Genomic DNA, 26,974 nt, shown 5'->3' on the forward strand with positions numbered 1-26,974 from the left:
TGGCGGACGCTGCCTGCTAGGCACCGCTGCCATTTCCTTGCTGCAGACCGCTCCACCAGGCAATCTTAACGACTGCATGTGGTGGTTCTGTGGCGGATGGACTTTGCGTCCGCCGCGGTCTCAGTCTGGATCCCACTGCCACCGTAATCTGGCAGTGGGAAAATCGCGTTTGTATGTGGGAAGGACCACCACCGCTGGGCTGGCGGTGGCGGTCCTTACGCCATCCTAATGAGCCCCATAGTTTTTTCTGACCAGTGCGTATACTAAAAGTGGATGTCCAAAAATAAAATATACATGTTCATGTCTCCCCTAATGAAGTGTCAGGCAGTAAGGAAGGTTTAGGAGAGGCTCGATCTCATAATAAGCAGAGTGTATTGGGTATTTTTTCCTGAATGGTTGGAGGAGTACCCAGGGTACTAACTTAGCAAAGTTTAACCCTGTTTATCATGCAGTATAAATCTTTTCTAACATTCTTGTCGTTGGAAGGAACATCTTAAAATACAACACAGCCATTGGTCCTGATACTGCAACAAAGAAATGTGGTCATTCTATTTTGTCCCCGCAGACACCTTCAAATATTTGTACAATGTTGGGTCAACAGAAAAAGTCAAGTAAGAATTTGTGAGGCATGCAGGTTTCAGGAGCTGGTTACAGTATTATTTTATCTGATTTGTTAATCTTCCTTTATGAGTAGTGGGGGCAATTATAATTCTGTGGGAAACCCTCGGATCAGTCAATGCAATCCTAAAATGATCAGCTGTTTTATACGCGGCTGCAGAACTGGCACTCTCAATCTGGAGGGTAATCTGAAAACAGTACTTTGACCAGAACTGCCATTATTTTGTATCATTTATACACAAAAGCAGAATACAGTGGTTAGAAACAATCAGTGATTTTCTGTCGATGGGCTAGGCAGGAATAGTGTAAACTCTGCAACATGTTCTAAATATTACAACACATATATTAAAGATTTGCACCAGGGTAAAAATAGAGCAGGTCCATTTGGCACTATTTTTGGTCTCGCCCACTAAGGAATGAAAAACGAACCGGAATTGCTCCAAATATTAAAGTTGTAAACCAGAGAAAATAAATATGTTGATTGATGTTTTACTATTGTTACTGTATGCGTAATAAATGATTAAGAAAATAGTTTCTTTCTTTCACCTTAGTCTAGGTTAAATAGCAAGGTTTTGTATTGCGCGAACAAGGCAACAAACTGATTTTGCATTAGCTTGGTGTAAATCAACGGTGTGCATTTTTTTTGCTTCAAATAGATTACATATTACATTTCTACAAATAGGTTTTACACTCTTTGAGTTCCTTATGTGACAAACAGCTGATATGTGTAAATGTACACATAAGATACGTGGAATTTTTAGACAAAATGACAAAGCATTTTTGTTAATAGGTACGCTGCAAAAATGCATACTTATGGTTTAGCAATTTTGTATAGGTGTATTTTGTACAATTAAATAGCACTGCTTTGTAATATCGCAGGGTACGTGAGCAACGTCAATATCACTTATAACCAATGAATGATATCCCCTAGTCTCCTCGATGTTCACCTCCATTACATTTTTAAAAGGACCAATAATGCTTGATCCACATTTTTGGAGTGCTCCCCTTCTTCAAAAATACGTTTTGAAAATAGATTTTTCCCGTTTTGCCCTGGTGTAAAACTCGGTTTAAAAGCGCTGTAGTGCAGTACAATGACCATTGCCCTGATTTGTTGTGTATAATTCCCGACAGAAAAATCATCATTTCCATGCCAGTTCATCATGATTCAGTGGTGAGGCAGGAGGCCTGGCTGGTGTAGCTTGTCCCCGCCACCTAAGAGACTCGCAGCCCGTGTCCTTTCCCTCACACCGAGGGCGCCGCCTGGTGGTGTATGAACCGTGGCACAGGGGCGTCAGATCTCAGAGCTTGGAGGCCGGCCTGTGTTGTGGGCAGCTGCAGTCTTGGCTCACAGAAGGCTGAGGGTAGTAGGCCCACATGGCCCGGGCGTTGGGGATGCCGGCAATGGGGGCCTGGATGGAGCTGTCGGGGATGTTGAAGGCAGCCACCACCCTGAGAGCGTCGTCCTTCACCGAGTGGCAGAGCTCCAACAGCTGCAAGACACAAACAGGCAGAGGATTCAGGCACTCCTTGTTGCTGTGTAAACAGATCCAACTGTGCATACACACACACACACAACTGTGTCCTTCACAGTCATTAATGGAAGGAAACATACTCAAGATGTCCCCTAGCATGAGACCACCATTAGGAAGGTGTATCTGTTGGGAGTCGAGGACATGAGACCACAAGACCATAATTCTAGCCAGACTCATAACAATAGCCGGAGTCAAGTTCTGAATATAAATATAAAACAAGAAAATATGAGAGCTACAACAAGAGACAATTCAGTTGATTTTCGACATAAAGCAAGGGTATTAAATTACAAAACAATGTGTGTAACAAGACAACCAGTGTGCCTTTGTTGGACCAGATGACCTCGGAATGAAGAGTTGCAAAACAGAGGCACTTGATGACAGTGTTTGCCCACGACCACAAACGCATGAGGAAGCAAATAGGACTTGAATTCCTTTCCTGTGAATCAAATCCAGGTGGTTCACAATAGGCTATAGATTCTAATACTGTAATGCAATACCTTGTAGCCGTGTATAAGAATGATGTGTAAAAACACTGGAATGTTGAGAGTGCCACTGAAGACAATCAAGTGTCTCCTGCCAATAACGGCTAGTATAACCTTCTCCTCCAACATTCCAATGCTTGTCTCTCTGTTTCTCTTTTTAAATTTGGAACAGTCAACCTTGAGTGGAGTAAACGTTCTGAAGCATAAACAGCCCCTCGCCCTTTGGCCATATTGTCACTTGAACTAGGCCTTCACTTGCTCTATGCCTTCACCTGCAGCTCAATCCTATAACTCAAGTTCAGGGCCTTCAACAACCAGAGTAACCCTCCGTAATGGACCAAAATCATATACTGAACATTGGATTGCGGAGTACTTACACTGACAACAATGAAGTGACAGTGGGCCAATAATGGCGGGTACAAGACTTCTGTTTCAAAATTCCAAAATTTAGCTTTCTGCTTCTACTTGTTCACCATTCTAATCTTAGTGGGTGGGATGGTCTAATAGCATTATAGCCCTTCTGTCTTCGGTTATATCAGTTGTTGAAGTCCCTGGCCCTCGGTATTTGCCCCTCATCTGCAGCTGAAAGTTAGAACTCAGGTTGAGGGTTTTTAATGATGGTGTAGCCACCAGAAGGGGGCTATTACGCATTAATAGTTTCTCAATCACAGGGTAGTTACTTCTCAGAAGAGAATACTGAAGAAAACAGGAACACAACCCAAAAGGACCAAAGACTTAGAGGGAAGGTGGGCCCAGTCTGTGGCATTAGATGTAAGCACAAGATGGGTTTTGTGTGCCAAGCCCTTAGGAAATAATAGGCAAAAGCAGGGTGCTAACTGCAAGTTGGCTACTAAGGACAGAAAGCTGATATGAACTACTACGAATGCAGCATAGGTTCACATTTATGAAGTACTCAATATTTTAATGATTTTTTTTACACATTTTTATAAAGAGATATTGAAACGGATAAGTGTCAGCATACTGCACGTGCAACACCACATAGATGAAGGGTATCCTTTAGAGAATAGAGTAGGAGGCTTCCTCAAGATGAATTTACCTTCAGCCATGGTCAGAATAGCCTATAGGACAATCAGGCAGTGCCAGAAGTGCTGATCTGAAAGGACAGTGTGAGGGCAGATGTTTTGGCTGTTTGCGGGTCTGTTTTGTGGTTTAATGGGCACCAATTTTTACTGTTGACTTCCCTGATATTATCACAAACAATGCCTGCAACAAGTACAAATGCATGCAGTCTCCTATATCTTGAAAAAGACCAAAACAGCCCGTTTTCAGATATTCAAAACTGCCCATGTTTGCAAATGCGGACCACTGTTTTTTTATTCTTACCTATCTGATTTGTTAATCGGGTCAACTTTTATTTTGAATCCCGGGCCTATGTTCTGTCCCAATCCGACTCTGACTTCAGCTCAACACAGTTAAACTCAGTAGTACAGTCAATAATATTATGAGAAGAGGAAAGTGAATGATGAAATGAAGAGAAGAGTTTGCTGGGTGGTAGAGACGAGCGTGTCGGTGGTGAGAAAAGGGTGAAAAGAAAGGAGAAACTGCAAGTGAGTAGAGCATCTGTGGGATCCAATAACGATGGGAAGAAGGGGTATAGAGAGGTATAAGACTAGGTATAAGCAGGGAACAGCAGCGAGCAAAAGGATCGGAGAAAACTATTCAGTCCAGATGGTGTTTGAACAAATATTTTCAGTTTTCTCCGAAAAGCAAATGGGTTCTGCATATGTCACATCGGCTGGGAGAGTTCTAAAGGAAAAGTTTTGGGTCAGCGACCAGAGAAGACTTCAGTTGCTACTTAAAGAGTTCTGTTTCTTTAGTTTCTAGACTCAGGTTATACAGGCTTCTAAGGTTGCTGAACACGCATTGCTTTAAAGATACACACAAAACAATAAAGAAATGTAAACATAAAAATGTTAGCTCCAGTAGCCCAGCTAAATGCTGGTATGAAAGCACTTTATAGATTTGAAAAAGGGAGTGGATATGGCTTTTATGAGAGTGCGGTAGAGCCAGCCTCAAATAAGGGTTTCACATAACTCAAATTTACATTTGGATGGTGTAGCAGAAGGAACAGTCTTAGGAGTTTGGCACATGCCCCAGAATTCAATTTTGCCTTCCTTCCCCAACAATGGGCGGTAATTTGCAGGCCTCAGCTTTAATCTGCAACACAACCAAGGTGATGGATGCAATGCTTGAATTGATCACAGCCACTGGTGATAGTTCCAGCTCATTTTTCCCGCATATCATGTCACTCTAGAGAAAGGCCCACCTTATGTGAGTCAATACAGACCTGTCTACTCATGGGAACAGTCTGTCCTCAACTGCCAAGCGAGGGTCCCTCCAGGAGGGACCACAAGCAGCCCCAGACCGGTTTTAGGACTCATCAGTAGGGTGTAGCTAGATTCATATGACTCAGTGTGCGCCGGACCCATGTTTGAGCACTCGGGACATACAAAATGATGGACTGGGATGCAGCCCAAGTAGTTCCTGTGGCTGAGATTAATTCAAGCATTTTATTCATCACTTTTTTATTGTTCACTGTGATGCCCTATGGGTACGTCCACTGTGCCACCAGGCCTGAACTGGCAGTACCGGGTACTGGGCATCAGGCGTTTCACCAGGAGACTGGAAGGGTGGGGGCTGGCTTTATTACTGGGGACTGGCTTTGCAAGTCACCACCAGTGTCGGACTGGCCTATAGGGCAATCAGGCAGTGCTGGTCTGACAGGTCACATTGAGGGCATTTTTCTTGACTGTTTGTGGCTCTATTTTATGGTCTGGTTCGACAGTTTTTAAAATTAATTTCCCAGAATTGCCACAAAGATTGCCTGTAGCAAGTACAAATTAATGCAGTCTCCCATACCTAGAAGAACACCTATACAGCGTGCCTTAAAAAGTACAAAACTGACCCATTTGCAAATGTGGGATGCTTTTTTAGCTATTTGATTCACTACTAGGGGCAACTTTTATTTTGGCGCCTGGACCTATATTCTGTCCCAGTCAGGCACTGGCCACCACTCTCTTTAAACGTGCCTAACTTCCAGTCTCCCAGGGTTATTTGGTGTCAGTGTTATGCAACCTGGCCCATTGCGAGTGACAGTCCGAATCGGCGCATGGAATGTGCAGTAGACCCAGTGAAGTTCAGATGGCAGGGAACCTATGCAAGCAGTGCAGCTACAGTATGTGAAGCGGTCCGGGTGAGTATAATTGGGTGCTAATAATCTGCACAGCGGCCCAATCACAATCTGCTAAATATCCCCTAGGTTTGCTTGGAGTAGCGTCAGTGTCTGCTATGACTGCCGGGGCACTGCTAGCACTCAGAAGCCAGACTAGATGGAGAGAGTGTATGCTAGCAGGGGCCTACGCAGCTAGAAGAGACGCCGACCAATGGTTTTATAACATGTGTGGTCATTGTTTGATTGGGTTGCACAGCAACGAATTACAGAGGGTGTGTGCTCTGCAGGGTGGTGAATGGCACTAGCTCTTCTTTGAGTGCTACTGGGGGGCTGTACTATTAGACCAGAGTGAGCACACCACCTGTTTTTCTCAGTTGCGCATTTGCAATATTTCAACCCTAGCATTGTGCACTGCACCCGGCTGGCCCATCCTGTGCGTGTGCCAGTGCGCTAAAGAATGAATAGCAGGGATCCAATCTGCCATACTAAACAAAATCTCACTGTGTAAGCGGATGGTACAAGGAGGGGCGGAACCTGGGGAGTGGGTGGGACCTTGAACCTATTGTCCTGCAGCAATGAAAGAGATTCGGATGGCGGGCGTATCCAGTGAGAGGGGGCAAGACTTTGTGCAGGTCACTATATGTGACCGTCGTAACCCCTCCCAAAATAAAGCCCACAAAAGGCGGCTTCAAAGGATGCCGCTGATGTCCCAGGGAGATTGCAAACACCCCATGGACATCAGTTGTGATCAGCCTCAAAACAATGTGCGTTGGAAACACTCTCTATATGGGTTTCCAACTCACATTGTCTGCCACTATTTGATATCGGCTCTTCACCGGGTGGCTCAGCGAAGGGAGCCAATATCGTGTAACACATAGTGGCACTGTATGAGTTGGTAGATCTGGTGATCTCGTGTTTTGACATGAACGCAGTGGGCGCCTCATAGCGGCACGTTGTGCCAAGGACCAAAATACTGACTATGTGATACATCATTCTTTTGAACTTTAACTCTTGCAAGCCCTCACTGCCTCTATGAGGCCTTAGCAATGGTATGCCAATTTAGAAAACAAACATGTTTTTTTACCGGTGATGTGTTGATGCAGTTATATTTTTCGTGCAAAGTGTGAGTTGCTTATAGGTCAGTTCAGGGTGTGCCTGGGTGAGTAAGTCTGAAGATCTCGAGGGTAGGCTGAATGCCATGCTAACTTCTCACAGTTCCTTTCAAGGGTTACAAATATAAAGCTCATTCAGTCCTTGTCCTCTCTGAAGAGCGCACACAGTGATGGTGCTATACAGGCTAATTGCATTACAATTGTATGGGGCAATTGGGAACAGTGGTGGTTTGTGTATTTTCAAAGTGATGGGGTGGAACGTTTAAACCGGAGTATAATAAGCGAGCAAAGCGAGCGAGCCCAAAGTGCAAAAGGAGGGTGCGGGGTGTTCCCTACTCCCCCCGAACATAAAAACATTAATTCAAATGGAAGATTTTACAACACATATACTGCACATTTTGGGAAAAAAGGGGATCCAAATATAGCATTTAAAGGACTAGTGTGAGCCAGCATTTGATGTTGGTAGCCCGTCCATCTCTCCCCCCTTCGCTGGTTGCCATGCTGAAATCCATTGCACAGATCCCCTCCTCCCCATACTCTGCTTTTCACTTTTTTTTTGTGTGCAGTTGTATATAGCGCCAACACCACCCGAAAGTAGTGCAGCGCTTTACATTAGCACAAGTTCCTTTACACAAGGACTTATTATTTTTTATAGGCACAGGGAGAATAAGTGATTTGCCCAGAATTAAGCATGTTAAGCCGACGTCGAAAGTCGAACCCGGTTCTCCCAGCCCCATAGTCGGCAGCTGTGGCCCTTACACCACACCCTCTCCCAAGAGGACGCAACATCGTCTCCCTACTCTCGGCCTACATTCCAGATTTTGTGATTACAGACCAAATCACATTGGGTTAGATGTATGTACAAATACTGGTCATAATTTGAGACCAGTGTGTTAATTTGCGAAGTGACCTATGTACTAATAGGTCGTTTAGCAAGTTACTGCCTGTGATGCTTTATATTAAAGCAATCTTTTTTAATGCAGCCCGTTTTTAGTTAAGGAAAACAGTATGCATTTAAGAGTAGGCAGGAGGACCACTGCCTGCTCTTAAACATTCAAAATGGTATGATATACCACACCGAATTGGTATTAGGAAGGGATGCCCTAAACATGCCCCGTCCTAATACCAATCGGTAAGAATTTGCGATTCCAACCTGTGATTCAGTAACATGTTACCGAATCACAATTTGGATTGAAATACACCATAAAGCATTTTTCAGGTGGCAATAGTCCGCTCTTTATCAGGTTTTATATGGCGCAGAGCTACCCAAAAGGGTTTTATGCACTAGATAAGATCTTATAAGGTTTTGGTCATGGAATTTAGACAGGTATGAAACTAGTAATAGGTAAACAAAGAGAAACCTAAAACAGTGAGCGAAGGAGCAAGGTTAGTTGTTCATGTAAATGAGCCAAGACATTTCCAGCTAACTCATTTATCACCCTACGGAGTGCATGGAGGCAGTTTGGAAAAAGGGAGATGTTGAGGCTACGAGAGACAGCAGAAATTGCTGAAAAGTGTGCTGCATCTCATGTTCAAGATTAAGCAAAGATATCATGCTGCCTGAAAGTATGACATGAATTGTTTGTTTAGGTGCATAATTACATGAATCATGATAATATGTAAAGCGCACAATATAATTGTTTCCTTGTGCTTAACAATGGGTGGGAATTACCTTTCAGCTCAATGGTACTCATGTTACCATTCACACAAGATGGAAAGCTAAGTTTGTACCACCATGATTTGAAAGTGTCAACCTACAGTAGGTTAGACAGACCCTGCAGGAAATGTATTAAAGTCCTTAGCCATCTTATTACAAAGGAGGACTTGCTTCAAAAGGCTTGTGGATACCTCAGCTCTTCAATAGTAGTGCATTCGTCAGTATTTGGAGAGCTCGCTGGTGGGCTTGGTCCTGTGGTTAGATTTATAGTGGTAAATAAAATAGAGCAACATTTTGAGAGCAATGGAGGTCAATATAGAGGTGAATCATGAGAGCCCAGTGAATGTCTTATTCTGAGATATCTAGAAGATTAGTTTAGATGTATCTCAAGAGACCACTGTTGTTCCAATTGTTGAAAAGTATAGCAAGCTGGAACTGCTTCTTCTTTGGCACTGTTGAGGGACGGGGGAAATATGGCTTAGGGCGCTTTTAGTTTTTTCGTATGTTGGCTTTTATTCAAGGATGTGACAAAACAGGAAATTGGGTATATACACAAATCTAGTCTCAAATCCTTTTACATGAGAAGCTTGGTGTCATTTCCTGGGGTGGTTAGAAGGAGTGGTACTCTGTTAATCTGTTTTCTCTCTTGTCTTCACTTCTCCTTATAGATCTTCTCGAGGTTGTCACTGCCAGAACCCTCTGGGAAAGTTTGGAGAACAGTTGCAATAAGTATATTGTGGGTGAGTGTCCCCTATGGCTGACCGCCCAGCCAAGTACCACGCATCAGGCGTAAGAATAACTCATTTTTGTGCAGGTGGCTGCATCACTGCACTAATATGCATTAGTCACGCATATAGAGCTCACTGACACACCAGGGATCTTGAGGCACTCCAAAAGCAGCCCGTGCACAAAGCTATTTGTGTGCAATGCTGTGGGCCTCAGCTCTGCCTGGTAATTTTGCCTGCTGACGCTTGGGTTATCAATTGCTATAGTGACCAGGGGTCGTGAGCTACATTGTTTCAATTACCACGCTGCGTGACAAATACAAAGTCTACTCTCTCTGACTGCCCCGTCGGCCTCCCTAAAACACACACAGAAGGTTGCTGGGTCATCCAAGGATATTGCAAGTGTAACCCACATCTTTCACAGGCAGGGCGCAGCAGGCAAGACCAGATCATTCTTCGGTCTTGACCTATACTGCCGCCGCACCTGCCCAGACAGCTAGTGGGGGTGCCATGAAATGAGTGCGACCCCTGATAGCATCATACAGGTGGTTGTAGTACTTATTACGTGCAAGCCGGAGTTAATTACCACCAATTGCAGAGATATCACATGATGACACTCTTAGCTCTCTACTGCTGGCTACTCGCCAGCTCGCGCAACCAGGCAAAGTGCACTACAGGACCATCCAGCCAGACACAGCTGACCAAGTCGAGGAGAGCTGTGCACCTGCACCGGACATTCAGAAGACCTTCATCCCAACCAAGGAGAGAGGCCGCAGGATGCAGGTGGGATGGCGGACATTTTGCCAAGGGCCGCAGCCCTGCTTATAGTGTGCTCTTTTCTTTGGGAGGATCTGGCGGGGGCTGTTGTGGTGAGAGGTGGAAATGGAGATTAGAGTATATTAAATTTTCGAGGGCTCATGATGGAAGGGTTATAGACTGGTGAGGAAGCTTGATGTCTGAATGAGCACTGCTGTGATTGTTTTTGTTTTATCCCAGCCTTACGAAATGCCTGTTGTCAAGGTGAATCTCTGCTGAGTTTCCAGGCCCAAAATACTGTAGAGGCAGCTGTGTATTTACCAGCCACTACGTGTCAATCTTAGCTCACAACCGCCTACCACTGCTGCAGTCTGAGCCTCCTACCCCACTGCCCTGCCCCGCCGAAAACAGAGGTTCAAGAGGACATTCAATACATGTTCCCAAGCCAAGAGGTCAGCTGACAGCCGCAGACAACTCCCAAGTCACATGACTTACTGTTATACACAAGGAGTGAATTTACAGTGGTAGGCAAGACTATAATTAGCAACCAGTGCCTATCTAAGATCGATGGGGCTAGGCAGTGTCAGTGTATGTCAGTCTATGAAGCCTGACACTGCTCCTATTCTGCCTCCATTTTGAAGGTCTGGATGAAAAGAAGTGTAGCTTGTGTCTAAATAACTCATCCCACCAAATTTAACAGAGTCTGTTGTGGATCATGTTTAGTTATGCCACGTGCCGCCTTCTCCTCCATAATTCGATGGGTCCATATAGTGCATCCCCCTATACAACACTCTTCAGTGAGTAACTGCTTATTGAGTAGCCTAGTTCAGTAGTGGTATCACAACGGGAATTTGTACAACCGAACTCTAAGGCGTAGAATAAGGGAGTGTGCTAGTCAGCAGGGTGGAGGGTGGGATAACGAGGAGTTGGGGAAGTTTTTTCGTGTTTCAGGCTGGATTGCCTATTACAGAGTCATTACGTATGTGTATAGGCACAACACTTATAGGAATAAAATTAATTGCACATGCAATATTGATCGATTATAACAAGTATAATGGACAAATGTGTATGATACTGACCATGTTAATAGAGGACCAATTGTGTATTGTGGAATGACTTCTGATGTGTAACACAAAGATATAATAGCGTGTACTGTTTATAGGAACAACATCAATAAAATTACGTTTGAAAAAGAAATGTTTAGTTATGTCACGAAAAGCTGTTTTCTGAGCCTCACCCTTACATGTGTGTTCTGTATCTGAAGCTGAACGATATGTTGTGGAGTTTATCACAGGGTATACAGGGAATCATCTGTAAAGCTGACAAAAGTGCAGAAAAGTAACTCTTCCCTTTCTAGGAATTTGCTACTGGTGAGCAAACACTGATATATCTGTTTGACGGAAAGATGCAAATCTGCTGTTCTTAAAGTTTTACTCAGCGCAATGTAATTTCTTCTCTTTTGACATCTTACAGCCTTCTTTATGGTTCTACTCTACTATAACCATTATTACGTGTGGCTCTCAGGAACAGCTAGTTTAGATAAGAGCCAGGCGAGGTGGATCCCACGCTCTCACTGTTTCTTATCCTGTGCACAGTTCACTCAATTGATAATCTCTGCAGCATGTACTGTCCTAGGCTACCACTATTTAATTTCTCTTAGAGGCCTGTTTTTCGTAATTAATATTTCTGACTGACACAGAGCATGTCCTAGTCACCCCCATGCTGCCCTGGCCTGATGAAGACACCTTAGTTATGCTTTGGGTTAAAATGGACTGGAACAGGCCAGTACAGTCACATTCTGCAAAGGCCCAGAAAAACCACATGGATTTAAAACCAACTTGTAGTGGGTCTGAATTCCTTGTGTGTCAAGAAGTTTTCATGCAACAATAAAAATGTCAAGATAACTCTGGTGAATAATGGAGTGCTGGAGCAAGATCAGCGTTTTATCTAGTGAAAGTTTTCACAAAAGAACATGAATCACACATATTCGCAAATCTGTATTTTATGAGGATTAGCTGTGATTTTCTATTTTTTACTAGCTTAGTGCCCTTCCATTTCTGGTGCTTTGCAGCAGTTTTAATGATCTTAAAATTTATCGTTGCTCCAATGGGTGTAATTTTTGATATGTATATGTTTCCCTCGTCTTCACTGCTTGATTTTGCTTGCAAGAAAGTGTCACTCATAGTCATTAAATGTCACTCATAATTACACAGAAATTATGAAAATGTCACACATAAGCATCTGAAACCTTAGCATCTATGAACTGACATACTTTTCTGCCTTATCCCCCCCCATTTTCCCTTCCTCGGGCAGGTTAGTTATTCCATTCACCCCTCAACCGTGCGACAGAAGAAGTGAAAATATAAACAACTACATCCTATATATATATATATATATATATATAATATATATATATATTCACTGAAAAAAACATAGGTTTCACACCAGTTATAGTTAGGAATTAGCATTTAAAAAACCTATTAAATTCACTGAAAAAAACATAGGTTTCACACCAGTTATAGTTACCTGGAAATGTTACTGACATAAAACCATTGAAATTCCCACGTTATAGTTAGTTGGACTCACTATAACTTGCGCGTGTAATGCACTGCTGATGACATCACATATTACATCACTCATGACATGGTCAGTGACATCACTCATGACATCACTGATGACACCATCCAGTGAATGTGTGTCTTTCTGAAAAATAAATATGTTTTATATATGTATATGTAAAGCTCGATGGAAGAATAAATGTTTCAATAAGTGTCTTAATGGATGTTTTAAAAAAAAAAAATTTGATTGGTTAACTGGCTTATTAAGTGTATCATAGTGAATACATATATTAGCGAGTATTGTTTAAATATTTAAATGTTTGTATCAGTGTTTCACTTTGTGTATAAGTGGCTGCATGGGTTGGTGAGTAGCTACATGTGTGTGTATATGGGTTATTAGATGTTTTTTATAGTATCAGTATAAGTGTCTGTATGATTTGGTGGGGGTGTTACTTAGCACATAGATGCATCAATGAATGACTCACTGTTTGTATGTGTTTTGAAGACAGAATATGTGCCGGACTGTATGTGTGAATGAGTGTGTATATGTATGTGTTAGTAATTGAATGACTGTCTTACTAGTGTCTTTATCAGTAACTACATATGTTTTAATCTAGTATATGTGAGTATTGATGTATATAAGTGAGTATATGTGAGAGTCAGACATTGAAAGAGTTCTTGTTTAAATAAGTATGTGTTTTTATAAGTGATTGTTTAAGAGAGTAAGTATGTGTAAGTTTCCTTAGAAGTAAGGTGGTAGTGTGTGTATAGCTGTATATGCAAAAAAATGGATGTTCAATATTTTATTTGCATGTGTGAATATGTGTGTGAGCAACTTATGGAAGACTGTCGGTGTGTTAACGGATGTATAGGTGTCTCACTACATATGATGAGTGAGTATATGTATGACTGACTATATAGAACTGTTGGTGAATGAGTGGATGTGTATGTAAATGGTGGAATTACTGAATTGGTTGTTGTAACTGGTATAGGTATCTCCACTTTTTTGAAAATGTTAGTTTCTATTTTTTAATATTTGTTTCAAGGGTTTCTTTACAGTGAAAGGAGGTCAGTCTCTCTATCACAAGGATGGTGTCATCAGTGATGTATGAGTGATGTCACTGACCATGTCATGAGTGATGTAATATGTGATGTCATCAGCAGTGCATTACACGCGCAAGTTATAGTGAGTCCAACTAACTATAACGTGGGAATTTCAATGGTTTTATGTCAGTAAAATTTCCAGGTAACTATAACTGGTGTGAAACCTATGGTTTTTTCAGTGAATTTCATAGGTTTTTTAAATGCTAATTCCTAACTATAACTGGTGTGAAACCTATGGTTTTTTCTGTGAATTTAATAGGTTTTTTAAATGCTAATTCCTAACTATAACTGGTGTGAAACCTATGGTTTTTTTCAGTGAATTTCAAAGTTTTTTTTAATGCTAATTCCTAGATAAAAGTCTCACTTTATAAGTAACACTGTTACCGCTCTAGTTGTTCTTTAGAACACTCTGGTACATACTATCATTGGGCTATAGTTGCGCTACATCTGGCTGATATTTGGGCTACATTTGTATTTTTTGGTCTCTGGTGGCCATCTTTGGGCTACATTGGGCTACATTGGGCTACATTTGGGCTACATTTGGGCTCTAACATATATAAAGCCCAAATATAGGCCAATATATATTTTTTAAAAGTTAATTTTCTTAAAAACAACTGAAGCATATATCTTGAGACATAGCTATCAGTCCTTACAATTTTTCATTTTCTTAAAAAAAATATTTTTTAAAAAAATGTTTTTTTGTTGTCTTGGAGCGCTTCCGGTGCGCGCCCCAGTGAGCGCCCCGGAAAGCGTACTATTTTGAAGCGCCCCTGTGCGCGAACCGGGAAGCTTCCTGTTAGCGCCAATGTCGCGATCGAAAACAACATTGTGACGCGTCGCGTAGCGTAGCCGCGTGATGCGTCTTATGATGCGCTGCGTAAACGCACCCGGAAGCGCTCCGCGGCGCGGCCCGGAGCGCATAACGTAAGCGCGCCGGAGCGCGTAACGTAAGCGCATCGGGTCATGTGACTTGAAAATAACACTTTTCATTGGTTCTCTTCATTTTTTTCTCCAAATAATGAAAGCCCCCTCCTTTTTTCCTCATTCTTACTTTCTTCATTGAGAGAGCAAGAGCTATTTTGGAGGAAAGAATGGCATCACTTGTTGCTGCAGCTGGTGCATCCCCACCACCACCCCCACCACCCAGAAAAGAAGGTCCACCACCACAGTTTCTTGCAGGACAGGAAGAAGAGGAGGAAGAAGAGGAGGAGGATCAACATCAAAGGGTCTACCTCCCAGAAGAACCAAGACAAAGGCACGTCAAAGTGCACTTCATTTGGCAATTTTTTTCTTTTCCAGATGACCAAAAAAAGGTGAACGCCCCCAAAGTCACCTGTCTCATCTGTGACAAAGTTCTCTCCAGGGGCAATCCCTCCAAGAAATATTCTTTTGGTAACTATACCATGATCCGCCACATGGAGAGGTGGCATCCCAATAATTTGGCCCAGGCTGAAGTCCGGGAACTTCGTCACAACCCACCCCCTGTGGCCAGCACTTCCTCTTCAGTACCCTCACTTTCTGGACCAGAAAAACGGCAAATGGTGCCAAATATTCAACCAAAATTTGGCAAGGTCAAATTTCTTTGCATTTTGTGTGGCAAAACTTTATGCTATGGTGAACTTAGCGTCACCTTAATAAATACTGCTATAGACAACCACGAATGCAGCAAGGAAAGAAACAGTAATTCTTTTCTTTTTTTTGCTCCTGTTGAGCCATTTCCAATTCCCTGTTTTGTGTTTGTTCCCTAAAAAAAAAATATATATATAAAATTGTTCAAAAACACAAAAAAATAAAAAAAATGTTCAGAAAAAAAATAAAAAAAATATAAAACAACAAAAAGAATTTAAAAAAAGTTCTTTTCAGAACTACCTCCCATTTATAAAATATTGCCAACATTTTTTAAACTCTGGCATTCTTTTTTCTCTGTTGTGCGCTTCCCGGGCGCTCCCCCCGCAAAAATCGAAAAAAAAGAATTTTTTTTTTTGCCCCGCGGGGCCCTTTTAAAGCCCCCACATCAAACCTAGGGGGTCAGGGAGGGTCTACTCTGCCCCCTTATGGTCAATTCCCCCTTTGTTTTGGCCACCTCTTGTGTCTCCATCCTACCGAGACACAAGATGGCGGCCGCTCCGGACTGTTAAGAATGTTTACAGACACCCGAGAGCCAATCAGCTTTCCGCGCGCAAGTCTCGTGTCGCGCCCGGTACGCGCCCCGGTGCGCGTACCGGAGCGCTGCTATAGATATATATATTTTTTTTAACCTAAATTACTCAAAATCCACTGGAGGACATATCTTGAGACATAGCAAAGGCACATCGGGCTACCAGTCCCTACAATTTTGCCAAGTTTGGTGTAAATCCATTCAGCCGTTCGGGCTAAAAGTGAGGTCGACCGCCCTACGGAAATTTAAAGTGCTAGTGCATTCAAAATAGTATATTTTGGTTGGCTGAGTGACTTAGGGGGGAGTGTCCATACTGGCTATAGAAAGCATCTTGCGATCAATGTGAGAAGACGGGACAATTAATGTGCTGCCTATTTTGTTAATAACTGTTTGAATACAATTTTATCCGACAAGAGAATAGATACATGACATAAGAAATCCTATGTCATTGTAGAACACATACAAAGCATTTCATATATTTACAACTATTTACAAGGAACATACCATATGCCTCAATAGCAATATTTACATATGCAATTTGATAGCAGTAAATTGATCGGATAAATAGGCTTGTCTGATTTTCTCCTCACCTACATGTAAGTCTGCTTATGACTAATATATTTCAATTGAAACTCGCATGTTTAAGAAATTGAACATCAATTCCGCGCGCTTGCCGTGACTCCTCCTAAAACCATAGTACTATAGTATACGAATGCAATTTAAGAACAAGTGTGATTAAAAACAACAGTTACTGAAATTGTTATTTACATACAGCCTGATGCAACTTCTGATAGAAAATAACAGGTAAGTACATTACTCCTCAAGTTTAACTATTCAACCTAGTTGTTTGTTTCATATACATTTGTAATAGTCACCAGTAATGTACAATGAGTAGTGTGCATTTTATCTGCTATACCAACCACAAATGGACAGGTGAGGAGATGGTATGCCTAAAGATAATAAACAGGGACATCTATAGACACGTGTAAAAGTCCTCCGTAGAGTTGAGACCATTGGGGGTCTTGCTGTCCATTTCCAAGATGTACCTGGTCTCTAGTGCCCTTAGAATCCCATCTCTATTGCCACCTCTCCTTAGAGGACCTACAGAGTCTATGGCATAGTACCTAAGGAGTCCACTGTCGTTGTTGTGGTGCTCCTTGAAATGCCTTGCAACCGGGTATGTGGCATCGTTGGTGTTAATGGCCCTGATGTGCTGGAGTACCCTTTTGTGGACCTGTAATTTGGTACTACCAATATATTGCAGGCCACATGGGCACTCCAGCACATAGACCACATACTCCGTTTTGCATGTCAACTGTTTCTTGATCTTGCGAGGCACTGTAGAAAATGCTGTTAGGAACTCGGTTTTGTTGAGCCCTTGTGAGCATGCCTTGCAGCTTGAGCACTTTCTAAATCCTCGGCTTGCTGCTAACCAGTTTCTAGGTGGAATCACCTCCGGGCTAGATTTAACTATAGCATCCTGTAACGAGTATGCTTTTCTGAAGGTGATAGCTGGTTTATTGGGCATGTGTTCACCGATTACTGGATCTAACTTGATCAAGTTCCAGTGTTGGTTGATTATCTTTCTCAGTGCCCCGTGTTGGCTGTTATAGGTCCATATAAGTCTAACTGGTTGGATACCACTGGGATTTGTGGCCCTCTGTGCTTTCTTGTGGATCAGTGCATTGCTGCGGGACAGGACATTCACTTTTCTGATTGCTATGTCAATTAGATTTTCCGCATAGCCTCTCGCCAGAAACCTTTGTTTGCTGGCAGCCTGTGCTGCTTTGCAGTGGGTGTCTGTACTGCAAACACGCCGAATTCTAAGCATTTCCCCGTAGAGGATGCTTCGAATTAGGTGCGGGGGATGATGGCTATCTGCGTGCAGTACAGTATTGCCCGCAATAGGCTTCCTATAAAGTTTAATTTCTAATCTGTCCTGACTGACCTCTAAAGTTACGTCAAGAAAGTGTGCTTCCTTCTGACTGATATGTGATGTGAAGGCCAAATTGAATGAATTTGTATTCAGGGCATCAATGAATTTTACCGCCTCATCATGTGTCCCCCGCCAGATCATTAAAATATCATCGATGTACCTGTACCATCGTATGATATGGCGGGTACAGATCTCCCGGTGAATACCATTGAGGACCTGTCTCTCCCAGTAACCCATATGAAGACAGGCATAACTGGGAGAGAAACAGGTCCCCATGGCGACACCTCTAACCTGCTGATAGTATTGATTTAGGAACATGAAATGGTTATGATGTAAACAGAAGCTAATCATGGTGAGCAACATTTTGTTGTGCTCGGCTAATTCAATTGGCCGCTTGCCCAAGAAAAACTCAACAGCCCTTAACCCATCCGCATGCACTATGCTGGTATACAGCGATGATACGTCTAAAGTGATCAACCAATAATCATTACTCCATTGTAGTTCATTCAATTTCCTCAGAAGGTCACTAGAATCTTGAATATAAGATGGAAGTGCCAACACATGTTCTTGGAGGAATAAGTCAATGTAGGTGGTAGCTTTCTCTAATAACCCCCCCGCACGCCGAAATGATGGGTCTTCCAGGCGGCTTAATCGCATTCTTGTGTACTTTTGGAATTAGGTACAACACAGGGGTGATAGGGTGATCATTCTTTAAACATTTTAGTTCATCCATACTAATGAGCCCACTGGATCGCCATCCCATCAAGAGCGAATGGAAGTCTGTTTGTGCTTTCCTGAGTGAGCCCACATCACAGTGTCTGTAGCAGTTTGGATCATTTAGTTGGAGGTAAGCCTCCTCCATGTATAGGTTCCTGGGCCAGAGTACGATGTTTCCACCCTTGTCAGATTGTCTGACTATCATGTTACCATCCATTTTTATTTTCTTGACTAACTTCTGGTATGCATTGTTGCCCTTATGTTTGTAATGATTAGATTTTAAAGTTTTTACATGCAACGCCTTCACTTGTTTGATGATGGCATCTTGAAAAATGTCTATGTTATCGTGTGGCGTAACAGGGGTAAATGTAGAGCGTGGCTTGAGGTTGCTTAGTCCACCAATTTGAGTATTCACCATCCCCTGTGTGTTCTGAGAATTTGGAGCCTCCGCTCGTAACATTTCCAAATCCTGCATCAAAGGGATATCATTCACCACTAGCCCAGAAGTAGTTGACTCAGCCATGGACTTTCTACCAATATTGCGTGATTTACTATTGGAGAAATGTTTTTGTAGCTTGAGTTTACGTGTAAACCTAAAAAGATCAATTCTTGTATCCACGTAATTAAAACTGCTAGGGGGACTGTACGACAAACCCATTGATAAGATGCCAATCTCTGAGTCAGTAAAAGAAGTATTGGTTAAGTTTATTACAGACAGGCCATTATCCAGTGTTTGAGAAAGTTTGCTTACTTGTGTCGCTTGCGTTACTTCTTTTTGTTTGAGTTCCACCGCCTGTAATTTCTTTTCTTGGGTTTTACGTCTTGCATTACTTTTTCTGCGTTCTCGTCGCTTGGTGTTTGGGGTTTTCCTGGTGCTGGAATTCTGGGACGTAAGGTCTCGCGTCTGTCCTGCCGAATGCACTCCAATTCCTGTTCCAGGGTAAGTCGTGTAAACCCCAAGCGGTCTGAAACTCTCACTGCTTCTGTTTCAGACCCACGGTCTATGTTCGAGCTCAGATCTGTGATGCTTGAGCCGTCTGGTGACCTGGATCGCGCCTGAGCCGTTGTGTGAGCCGCGTTGTGCCCCGCTCGTGAGTTTAATGCCTTTGAGGCTTTAATTGCGTCGTACTTGCTGGCGAAGGTGAATATGCGACCTTCATTGTAGTCCGTTTTATCGCGCTGGAACTTAAACGCCTTGCGTTTTCTGATGACGTCCTCCTCCTTTTGGACTCTCTGCTCCATTGTTTCTCGATGTTTATTACATTCCAGTGCAATATCCGCATTGTCCACACATAGGCTCGTTATTTCCGCCTCAATTACATCTATTTGTTCTTGAATTTTCAATCTGTCGCTTTCCCCATAGCGTACCAACATAGTTACCAAGCGGCGAGAGGAGTCTAGGCTCCATTCTGCCCAGTCCTTAAGCATTGCCGGGTCCATGAATTCATAGCTTGGAGCTAGCATAACTCTCAGCCCCCTTGGTATCCGGTTCACTTCTAGATACCTGCTGAGAGAGCGGTGCTCCCACCATTTAGACTGTTCCCGCTTTAGAAGTTTCTCCAATGCTTTGAATTTGTCGCGGAGATAAGAACAACCAATAACACCTGGTTCCTTAGAAGTGCTGGCTGCCGACCCCCCAGCCGGGGAGTCGTCGAAAGCTTCAAGGGCTGCAACCTCTCTCCCTTTGCGTGCGCCGGCCGCCATGGTGTATACTGTATTTCAAATGTCAATATCGTACTCACTCAGTACGGGGATGCTGCCACAATCGCTGCTCGTCCTCCGTCTGAGCACAACTCCTCCACCGGTACAATTCCTTTGATGTGCCGTTGAACTACGGATGCATGGTGTTAGGACAGCCGTCCCAAACACACACTAACCGAACACAACATATATATATATACAAAGGTCCTTGAAGTTAAGTATACGACTTCAATAGTGATAGTGAAGTATTTTTGATATAAGCGCTTTCAGGTGCTGTTTCTAGGTTCCTTAGTTTAAGTGGGATGCCTCGTTTTCACCAATTGAGTGATATTTGTTGGGTGGTTTGCCTGCATTGCTCTGTGGTTGGATTGGGTAATGCTCAGTCTGCAAATGACAACCGTCAGTTGGGGCATGTGGACATCCACTAGTACACGAGACCTCTGCGGGGGTTCGGCACAATTGGTATCCATTGTATGACATTCATGTTTACACCAAAGTAATGGCTGGCTATTCTAGCGTCGCAGTGGATGCTGTGTATTTGTTATATACGGGATGCATACTGTATTGTTCTATTGTTAATGTTTGGTCAACTCCTACTAAAGTGGGAGTGTACTGTCTCTACGCCCCCCACATATGGGAGTACCCCACCGATGGTTTGTTCTTCAGGGGGGGAGGTGGGTGACTGGTAGGGTTTGGGGGAGGCTTTGGCATGTTTGGGGGGCTGAAGTGGGAGGGGGAGGGGGAAGTTTAGCTTGTTCTTTTTGTTGCTCTGGTGCTGGGGAGGGGACGGGTGACTGTTTTGGGAATGTTTCAGGAGTACAGCTATGGACTGGGTGTTTACAAATTTCGTCAACGGAATCTGAAGGTGTGCTATTTGACTAGTTGTTGCAGGTTACTTCTCTATGATTTTTAATGGATAGAGCAGGCAAGATCACTTGGCTTGCATGGAACGTTAGGGGATTGAATAGCCCAAAAAAGACTAGGCAGGTTCTGGCATATTTGAATCGTCATAATGTTCAGATCGCCTTCCTGCAGGAGACGCATCTCACAGGGTATACTGCGGCATCTGTAGCCAGACAATGGGCGGGGGTGAGCCTTGCTTCTACTTATTCTTCCTATGCTAGTGGGGTCATGATATTAATAAAGAAGAACGTCCCGTTTGTGAGCACACATGAGGAAATTGATAAAGAGGGCAGGTACATAATACTGCAAGGGAAACTGTGTGGAACATTGATCACGATGATAAATGTGTACGGACCAAACGTAGACGATCCTGAGTTCTATACACTACTGTGGAACAAGGTTAATGCCCTACCGGTATCTGCCATTATATGCGGGGGGGACCTCAATGTGGTGTTAGATCGCGAGATAGATAAGAAGTCGGGCAAGCCTGCTCATATTAAAAAAGCGGCACAAGTGGTGTGAGATGGTATGGGTGATTTGGGATTGGTTGATGTGTGGCGACTGCAGCATCCTGGTGTGAGGGAGGGGACATGTTACACATATGCGCATAACACATGGTCCTGCTTGGACTACTGGTTGGCGACGTGTGATGTAAATGCGTGGGTAGCGAAGGCCCTGCACTTGCCCTGTAGTGTAGTTCCTATATTCCCAAAAGGCTCTGCACATTGGAATAGCATAAACGATAGTTTAGACGTAGGACTGAAGTATACTAGTCTCTATTGAGTATGTTAGACTTAATTGTGAATGCCAGCTAGCTCAGTGGTCACTAGAAACTTTCTCGAATAAACAAGAAGGGATTAGTTTCTGACAGCAACTGACAAACGCGACTAGGCTGTTCCTAGAAGAAGAAAGAAGGGAAAGATGGGGTCACAGGAAGGGCAGGGGTAGTGTTCAGTGGAGGGCTACCCTGGGTATCCAATTTGTTGGATTTAATGGCCTCACACACCCTTGCGAGTGTCATGCTTCATCATAGGCAATGCTCCTCGTTGGGCAGGCGGTGCAATGCCCAACAGGCTCACCTCAAAGAGGGGCTCTTTGGCGGAGATCTTTAATCCAACTGCCTATGGGTGAAGTGAGGGTGAGGGGTCAGAAGGGAAGGGATAGTGTAGGTAAGAATAAGAAATATATCTTCAGAGTTGCGTAAAGAATAGATGGCTATTTCACTCAGTCAATCGTGCATGCTTCGTTTCACCAGGGTTTTTGCAGAGAAATAGAGAGACGGGCGTTTTCAATAAAAAGGTTATTTATTGAGCAGTCTTCTTCTCATGTAAGAGAAGTTAATTGCTACAATCGTAATACTTGCTATGAAGTAAAGTGTGTACAGTAAAAAGAGTATTATGAAATAATACTGTAAAAGCATGATATGGTTTCTAAGCCATAAGACACATAAAATAGATAAAATACACACAATGATAAATAATGACTAAAAGTACTCAACTGGTGCATCTAAAATACGCCTACCCCGGTGTACCTAACCTAAGTCTTGTACAAGGGAAGAAGTAAGTGAGGTGTAGCTTGAGTTAAAAAGTTTCTGCCAAGAATCTATCCAAGAATTCTCTAAGGGTCTAATCAGCTCCGTACCTTTGTTATAGCAAGGAGGTCTTGTATCTCTCTCTCAGGACTCGATCTCCAAGTAACCCGCAAGGGTAGCAGGGAAACACTGGTGCTGGATTTCTCGGCAGGAGAAAAGACAGTGTCTCTCTCAGTGCGTCAGCTGGAGGATCGGCTTCCTTCGGCACTCGCTACAGCAGGGCGTCGGGCAAGTAGTTAGTCGATCTGCTCCAAACCACTGTGTGTTTGCTAGGGCAGATGTGAGTATATTTATACCTGGAAGGTGCGGAGTTTGACGTAAGGATGGACATAATAACGTCACCAAGAACTCGAAGTTCTTTACACGCTCCAGGAGTTCTGGGACAAATCAATACTGAAGCAGGGGGAAGTCCCGTACTGCTGAAGGCTGGTTGTCTCCAAGAACTCGTTGTACTCTAGGAGCTTAGTGGAAGTAGCCATGCCGTATTTGGACTGTATTGGCTGTGCCTAAATATGGTTATGATTCTTATTCCTATATAAGGATATGATAAGTTATACCTATATAAGGGCATGAATCGGGAAAATTACACTAGAGCCCTATATACGTTACAACACCCACTCCACGTAGAATGTCCATCTTTACTAAATACTAAGCAGTTATAACATTTCTAAGCATGTGTTTACAATCTCACCCCAAAAAATACATGAAATGCATTCGAAATGGTTTGTACACGAAAAGTGAGTACTGTACTGTACGTTTTCTAAGCAGTGTTATCATTCAAATAATGCATATAGTTTTACATTTGAAATGCTGGCTGAATGATTCACGAAATTACATTTATGAAATGGCTCTTAATACAGAAGAGAAGGTCGAGACCATTTCATCACAGATTTATATAATACTGTACATGTGCTTGAGGCTAAGTTTAAATATTGTCTCTAGGTTTCAAAAATAGAAATCTTGTTCTATAAGAATAGTTCTACATTAAGCAGATTACTCTGTGCCAAAAAAAGGTAAATATTTTGGTATTGAGAAAATAATTTTGTTGTAGTAAAAAATAGTTCAACATTTTAAAAGTTCTGTTTATCAAAACTGAAGGCCGAAATCAAAGTTCAGGGAACGCTGTGTGCTTGTTTCTCAAGAGTTATTCTCGTTGTTAGGAGAAAACATTAACTCAGATAGGCTGGCAAAGAATTCGTCTACCACAGTAGGCGAAAGTTGGGCCATTTCCGAAAAAGTAGAAATAGTGCATATGTGAGATGCATTACCGTCAGCGTGATCTGGATCAGTAATGTTCACAGAAAGTTGTACCTGTGTGCCGCTTTCATCTCATACCTCACCGCCACCTAGTCGTAATGGTGAGGTCTCAACGAATGCCGTCATCAGAATTGGTAGCCGCTGGGGACAACACGTTGCATGAGCCGTTACTGTACCAAGCAAAGTATCGACATCCATTGGTACTGCTGATGGAAGTGAGAGACAGATGTCTAAGACGCATTCTTCTCCGCAGAGCAGGCATCGTAGAACAGGTAAGATGCAATCTTGCCAGATTGGTCTGAATGATAGAAACCATGTGGTATTCAGATCTCTTAGACAAGCCAAGCCGAGAACCTATGTTATCATATTTCGGTACCGCGGTGCCTGGATCTCTTGTTGGATCTATGACGTTACAACGCGTTATTTTACAATGCAGACCGTTACAACGCAATTTTTACAACGCAGGTACCATTACAATGCATGCCATTACAACGCATGTCATTACATAGCAGATACTATTACAACGCATGCCATTACATCGTAAGTATAGGTAAGTATATCTTTTTTTTAAAAATGTAATAAAGTTAATTTAATTAATTTAAATTAATAAATATAATTTAAAAAATTTAAAACAGTAATTAATTTAATTTAATGTAATTATAGTAATTTAATTAAAATTAAAATTGTAATTAATTTAATTTATTTAATATAATATAATTAATGAAATATAAAAAATGTATAAATAGTAAATAATATAATGTAATTTATTACAATAAATATAATATAAATAAAATTAAAATAATACTTAATATAATTTAATTTAATATAAATAAAGAAATTTAATTAATTTAAAAATTGTAAATAATATTATTTAATTTTAATAAATTAAATAAATAAAGAAAAAGTAATTAATTTAATTTAAGTAATGTAATTCAATTAATTTTATAATTGTAAATATTGTAATTAATTTAATTAAATTAATTTAATTAATTTAATTTATTTAAAGTCGTAATACCCCTGTACCCCAAAAACAAAACCTAGCCCTAAAACCTAAAAATACCCCTGTACCCCAAAAACCAAACCCAGCCCTAAAACCTAAAAATACCCCTGTACCCCAAAAACCAAACCCAGCCCTAAAACCTAAAAATACCCATGTACCCCAAAAACCAAACCCAGCCCTAAAACCTAAAAATACCCCTGTACCCCAAAAACCAAACCCAGCCCTAAAACCTAAAAATACCCCTGTACCCCAAAAACCAAACCCAGCCCTAAAACCTAAAAATACCCCTGTACCCCAAAAACCAAACCTAGCCCTAAAACCTAAAAATACCCCTGTACCCCAAAAACCAAACCCAGCCCTAAAACCTAAAAATACCCCTGTACCCCAAAAACCAAACCCAGCCCTAAAACCTAAAAATACCCCTGTACCCCAAAAACCAAACCCAGCCCTAAAACCTAAAAATACCCCTGTACCCCAAAAACCAAACCCAGCCCTAAAACCTAAAAATACCCCTGTACCCCAAAAACCAAACCTAGCCCTAAAACCTAAAAATACTCCTGTACCCCAAAAACCAAACCCAGCCCTAAAACCTAAAAATACCCCTGTACCCCAAAAACCAAACCCAGCCCTAAAAATACCCCTGTACCCCAAAAACCAAACCCAGCCCTAAAACCTAAAAATACCCCTGTACCCCAAAAACCAAACCCAGCCCTAAAACCTAAAAATACCCCTGTACCCCAAAAACCAAACCCAGCCCTAAAACCTAAAAATACCCCTGTACCCCAAAAACCAAACCCAGCCCTAAAACCTAAAAATACCCCTGTACCCCAAAAACCAAACCCAGCCCTAAAACCTAAAAATACCCCAAAATTACTTAAATTAATATATTAATATTTTATTTTATTTTTAATATTAATTAAATTAATAAAATAATGAAAAATAACATAAAATAAAAATTATATACTTACCTATACTTACGATGTAATGGCATGCGTTGTAATAGTATCTGCTATGTAATGACATGCGTTGTAATGGCATGCATTGTAATGGTATTTGCGTTGTAAAAGTTGCGATGTAATGGTAGTGCGTTGTAAAAGTTGCGTTGTAACGGTGCAATACCTCTCTGGTTCCATGGTAACCTGGGTATCGCTGGTGACTGGACTTGCCATATTGGAGCAGAAGAAACAAAAATATAATTCCTGCTACCAGTCCCAAAATGAGAGGCAGACCACCGAACACAGAGTGCACGAAATTTGGAAAAATGCTCAGGACTGCTTCAAAGGGTGCTAACAGTCCCGAAAAAAGTGTCTTAAATACATGTGCGATGCCACTGGTATCTGACATATTTAAAATTTGACCTAACATTTCTACGAAATGTACGGGGCAGTTTGTTGATAATTATGAATGTATCTCTGCTGAGGTCCTTGCAACTTGCAGATCATACTTTTCTCTAGACGGGGTCAAAGGCACAGTTTTTTGTAAAAGATTGGCTTTCATTCTGCTTAATGTATCAATTCGAATAGAAGAGATATTCAATGAAGGCCAAATTGTTGCCTCCTTGTCTGGCTTGCTGTTTGGATACAATACTTGCACCCAGCAAGTGACCCTGGATGTAACACTGGCGAGATAGGCCGTTCCTGGCAACATGCCACAACAGCTGTGGTCACTTAACATAACGTAGCTGCCTGAAAACAGGTTCTATTTGTGAGGCTGGGGTGCCGTGCAAGTGGCAAGAAAGGTCGTTAGATGAACCCTCATAGGCTCCATGTAAATTAATTTCTTGACACAGAAGTGTACCACTTAGCGAGTTTTCACAATGTTTCCCACTAAGAAATACTTCTTTGTTATGCCCACTCCAACATCTATGTGTGTAAGGTAAATTCCAGGTCGACTTAATGTATCCTTTACCCAACCTTTCATACAGGCCCGCTGGTATATGCTGTAGGCAGTATTGAAACTGGATCTGGAGGGCCT

General features: G+C 42.1%; 1 protein-coding gene across 1 annotated transcript in view; it reads right to left on the minus strand.

Moving 5' to 3' along the window:
* Positions 1–635: 635 nt before the first annotated feature.
* ACOXL (acyl-CoA oxidase like) overlaps positions 636–26,974 on the minus strand; it is a 1,104,726-nt gene continuing 1,078,387 nt past the window's right edge. Inside the window, exon 19 of the mRNA XM_086926889.1 lies at positions 636–2,108. Within this exon, the coding sequence (XP_086783015.1) occupies positions 1,917–2,108 (192 nt within the window). The 3' untranslated portion in view covers positions 636–1,916. The remainder of the gene's footprint in view (positions 2,109–26,974) is intronic.

This window comes from Lissotriton vulgaris, chromosome 6, assembly GCF_964263255.1.
Source record: "Lissotriton vulgaris chromosome 6, aLisVul1.2, whole genome shotgun sequence".
Taxonomy (NCBI): Eukaryota; Metazoa; Chordata; class Amphibia; order Caudata; family Salamandridae; genus Lissotriton; species Lissotriton vulgaris.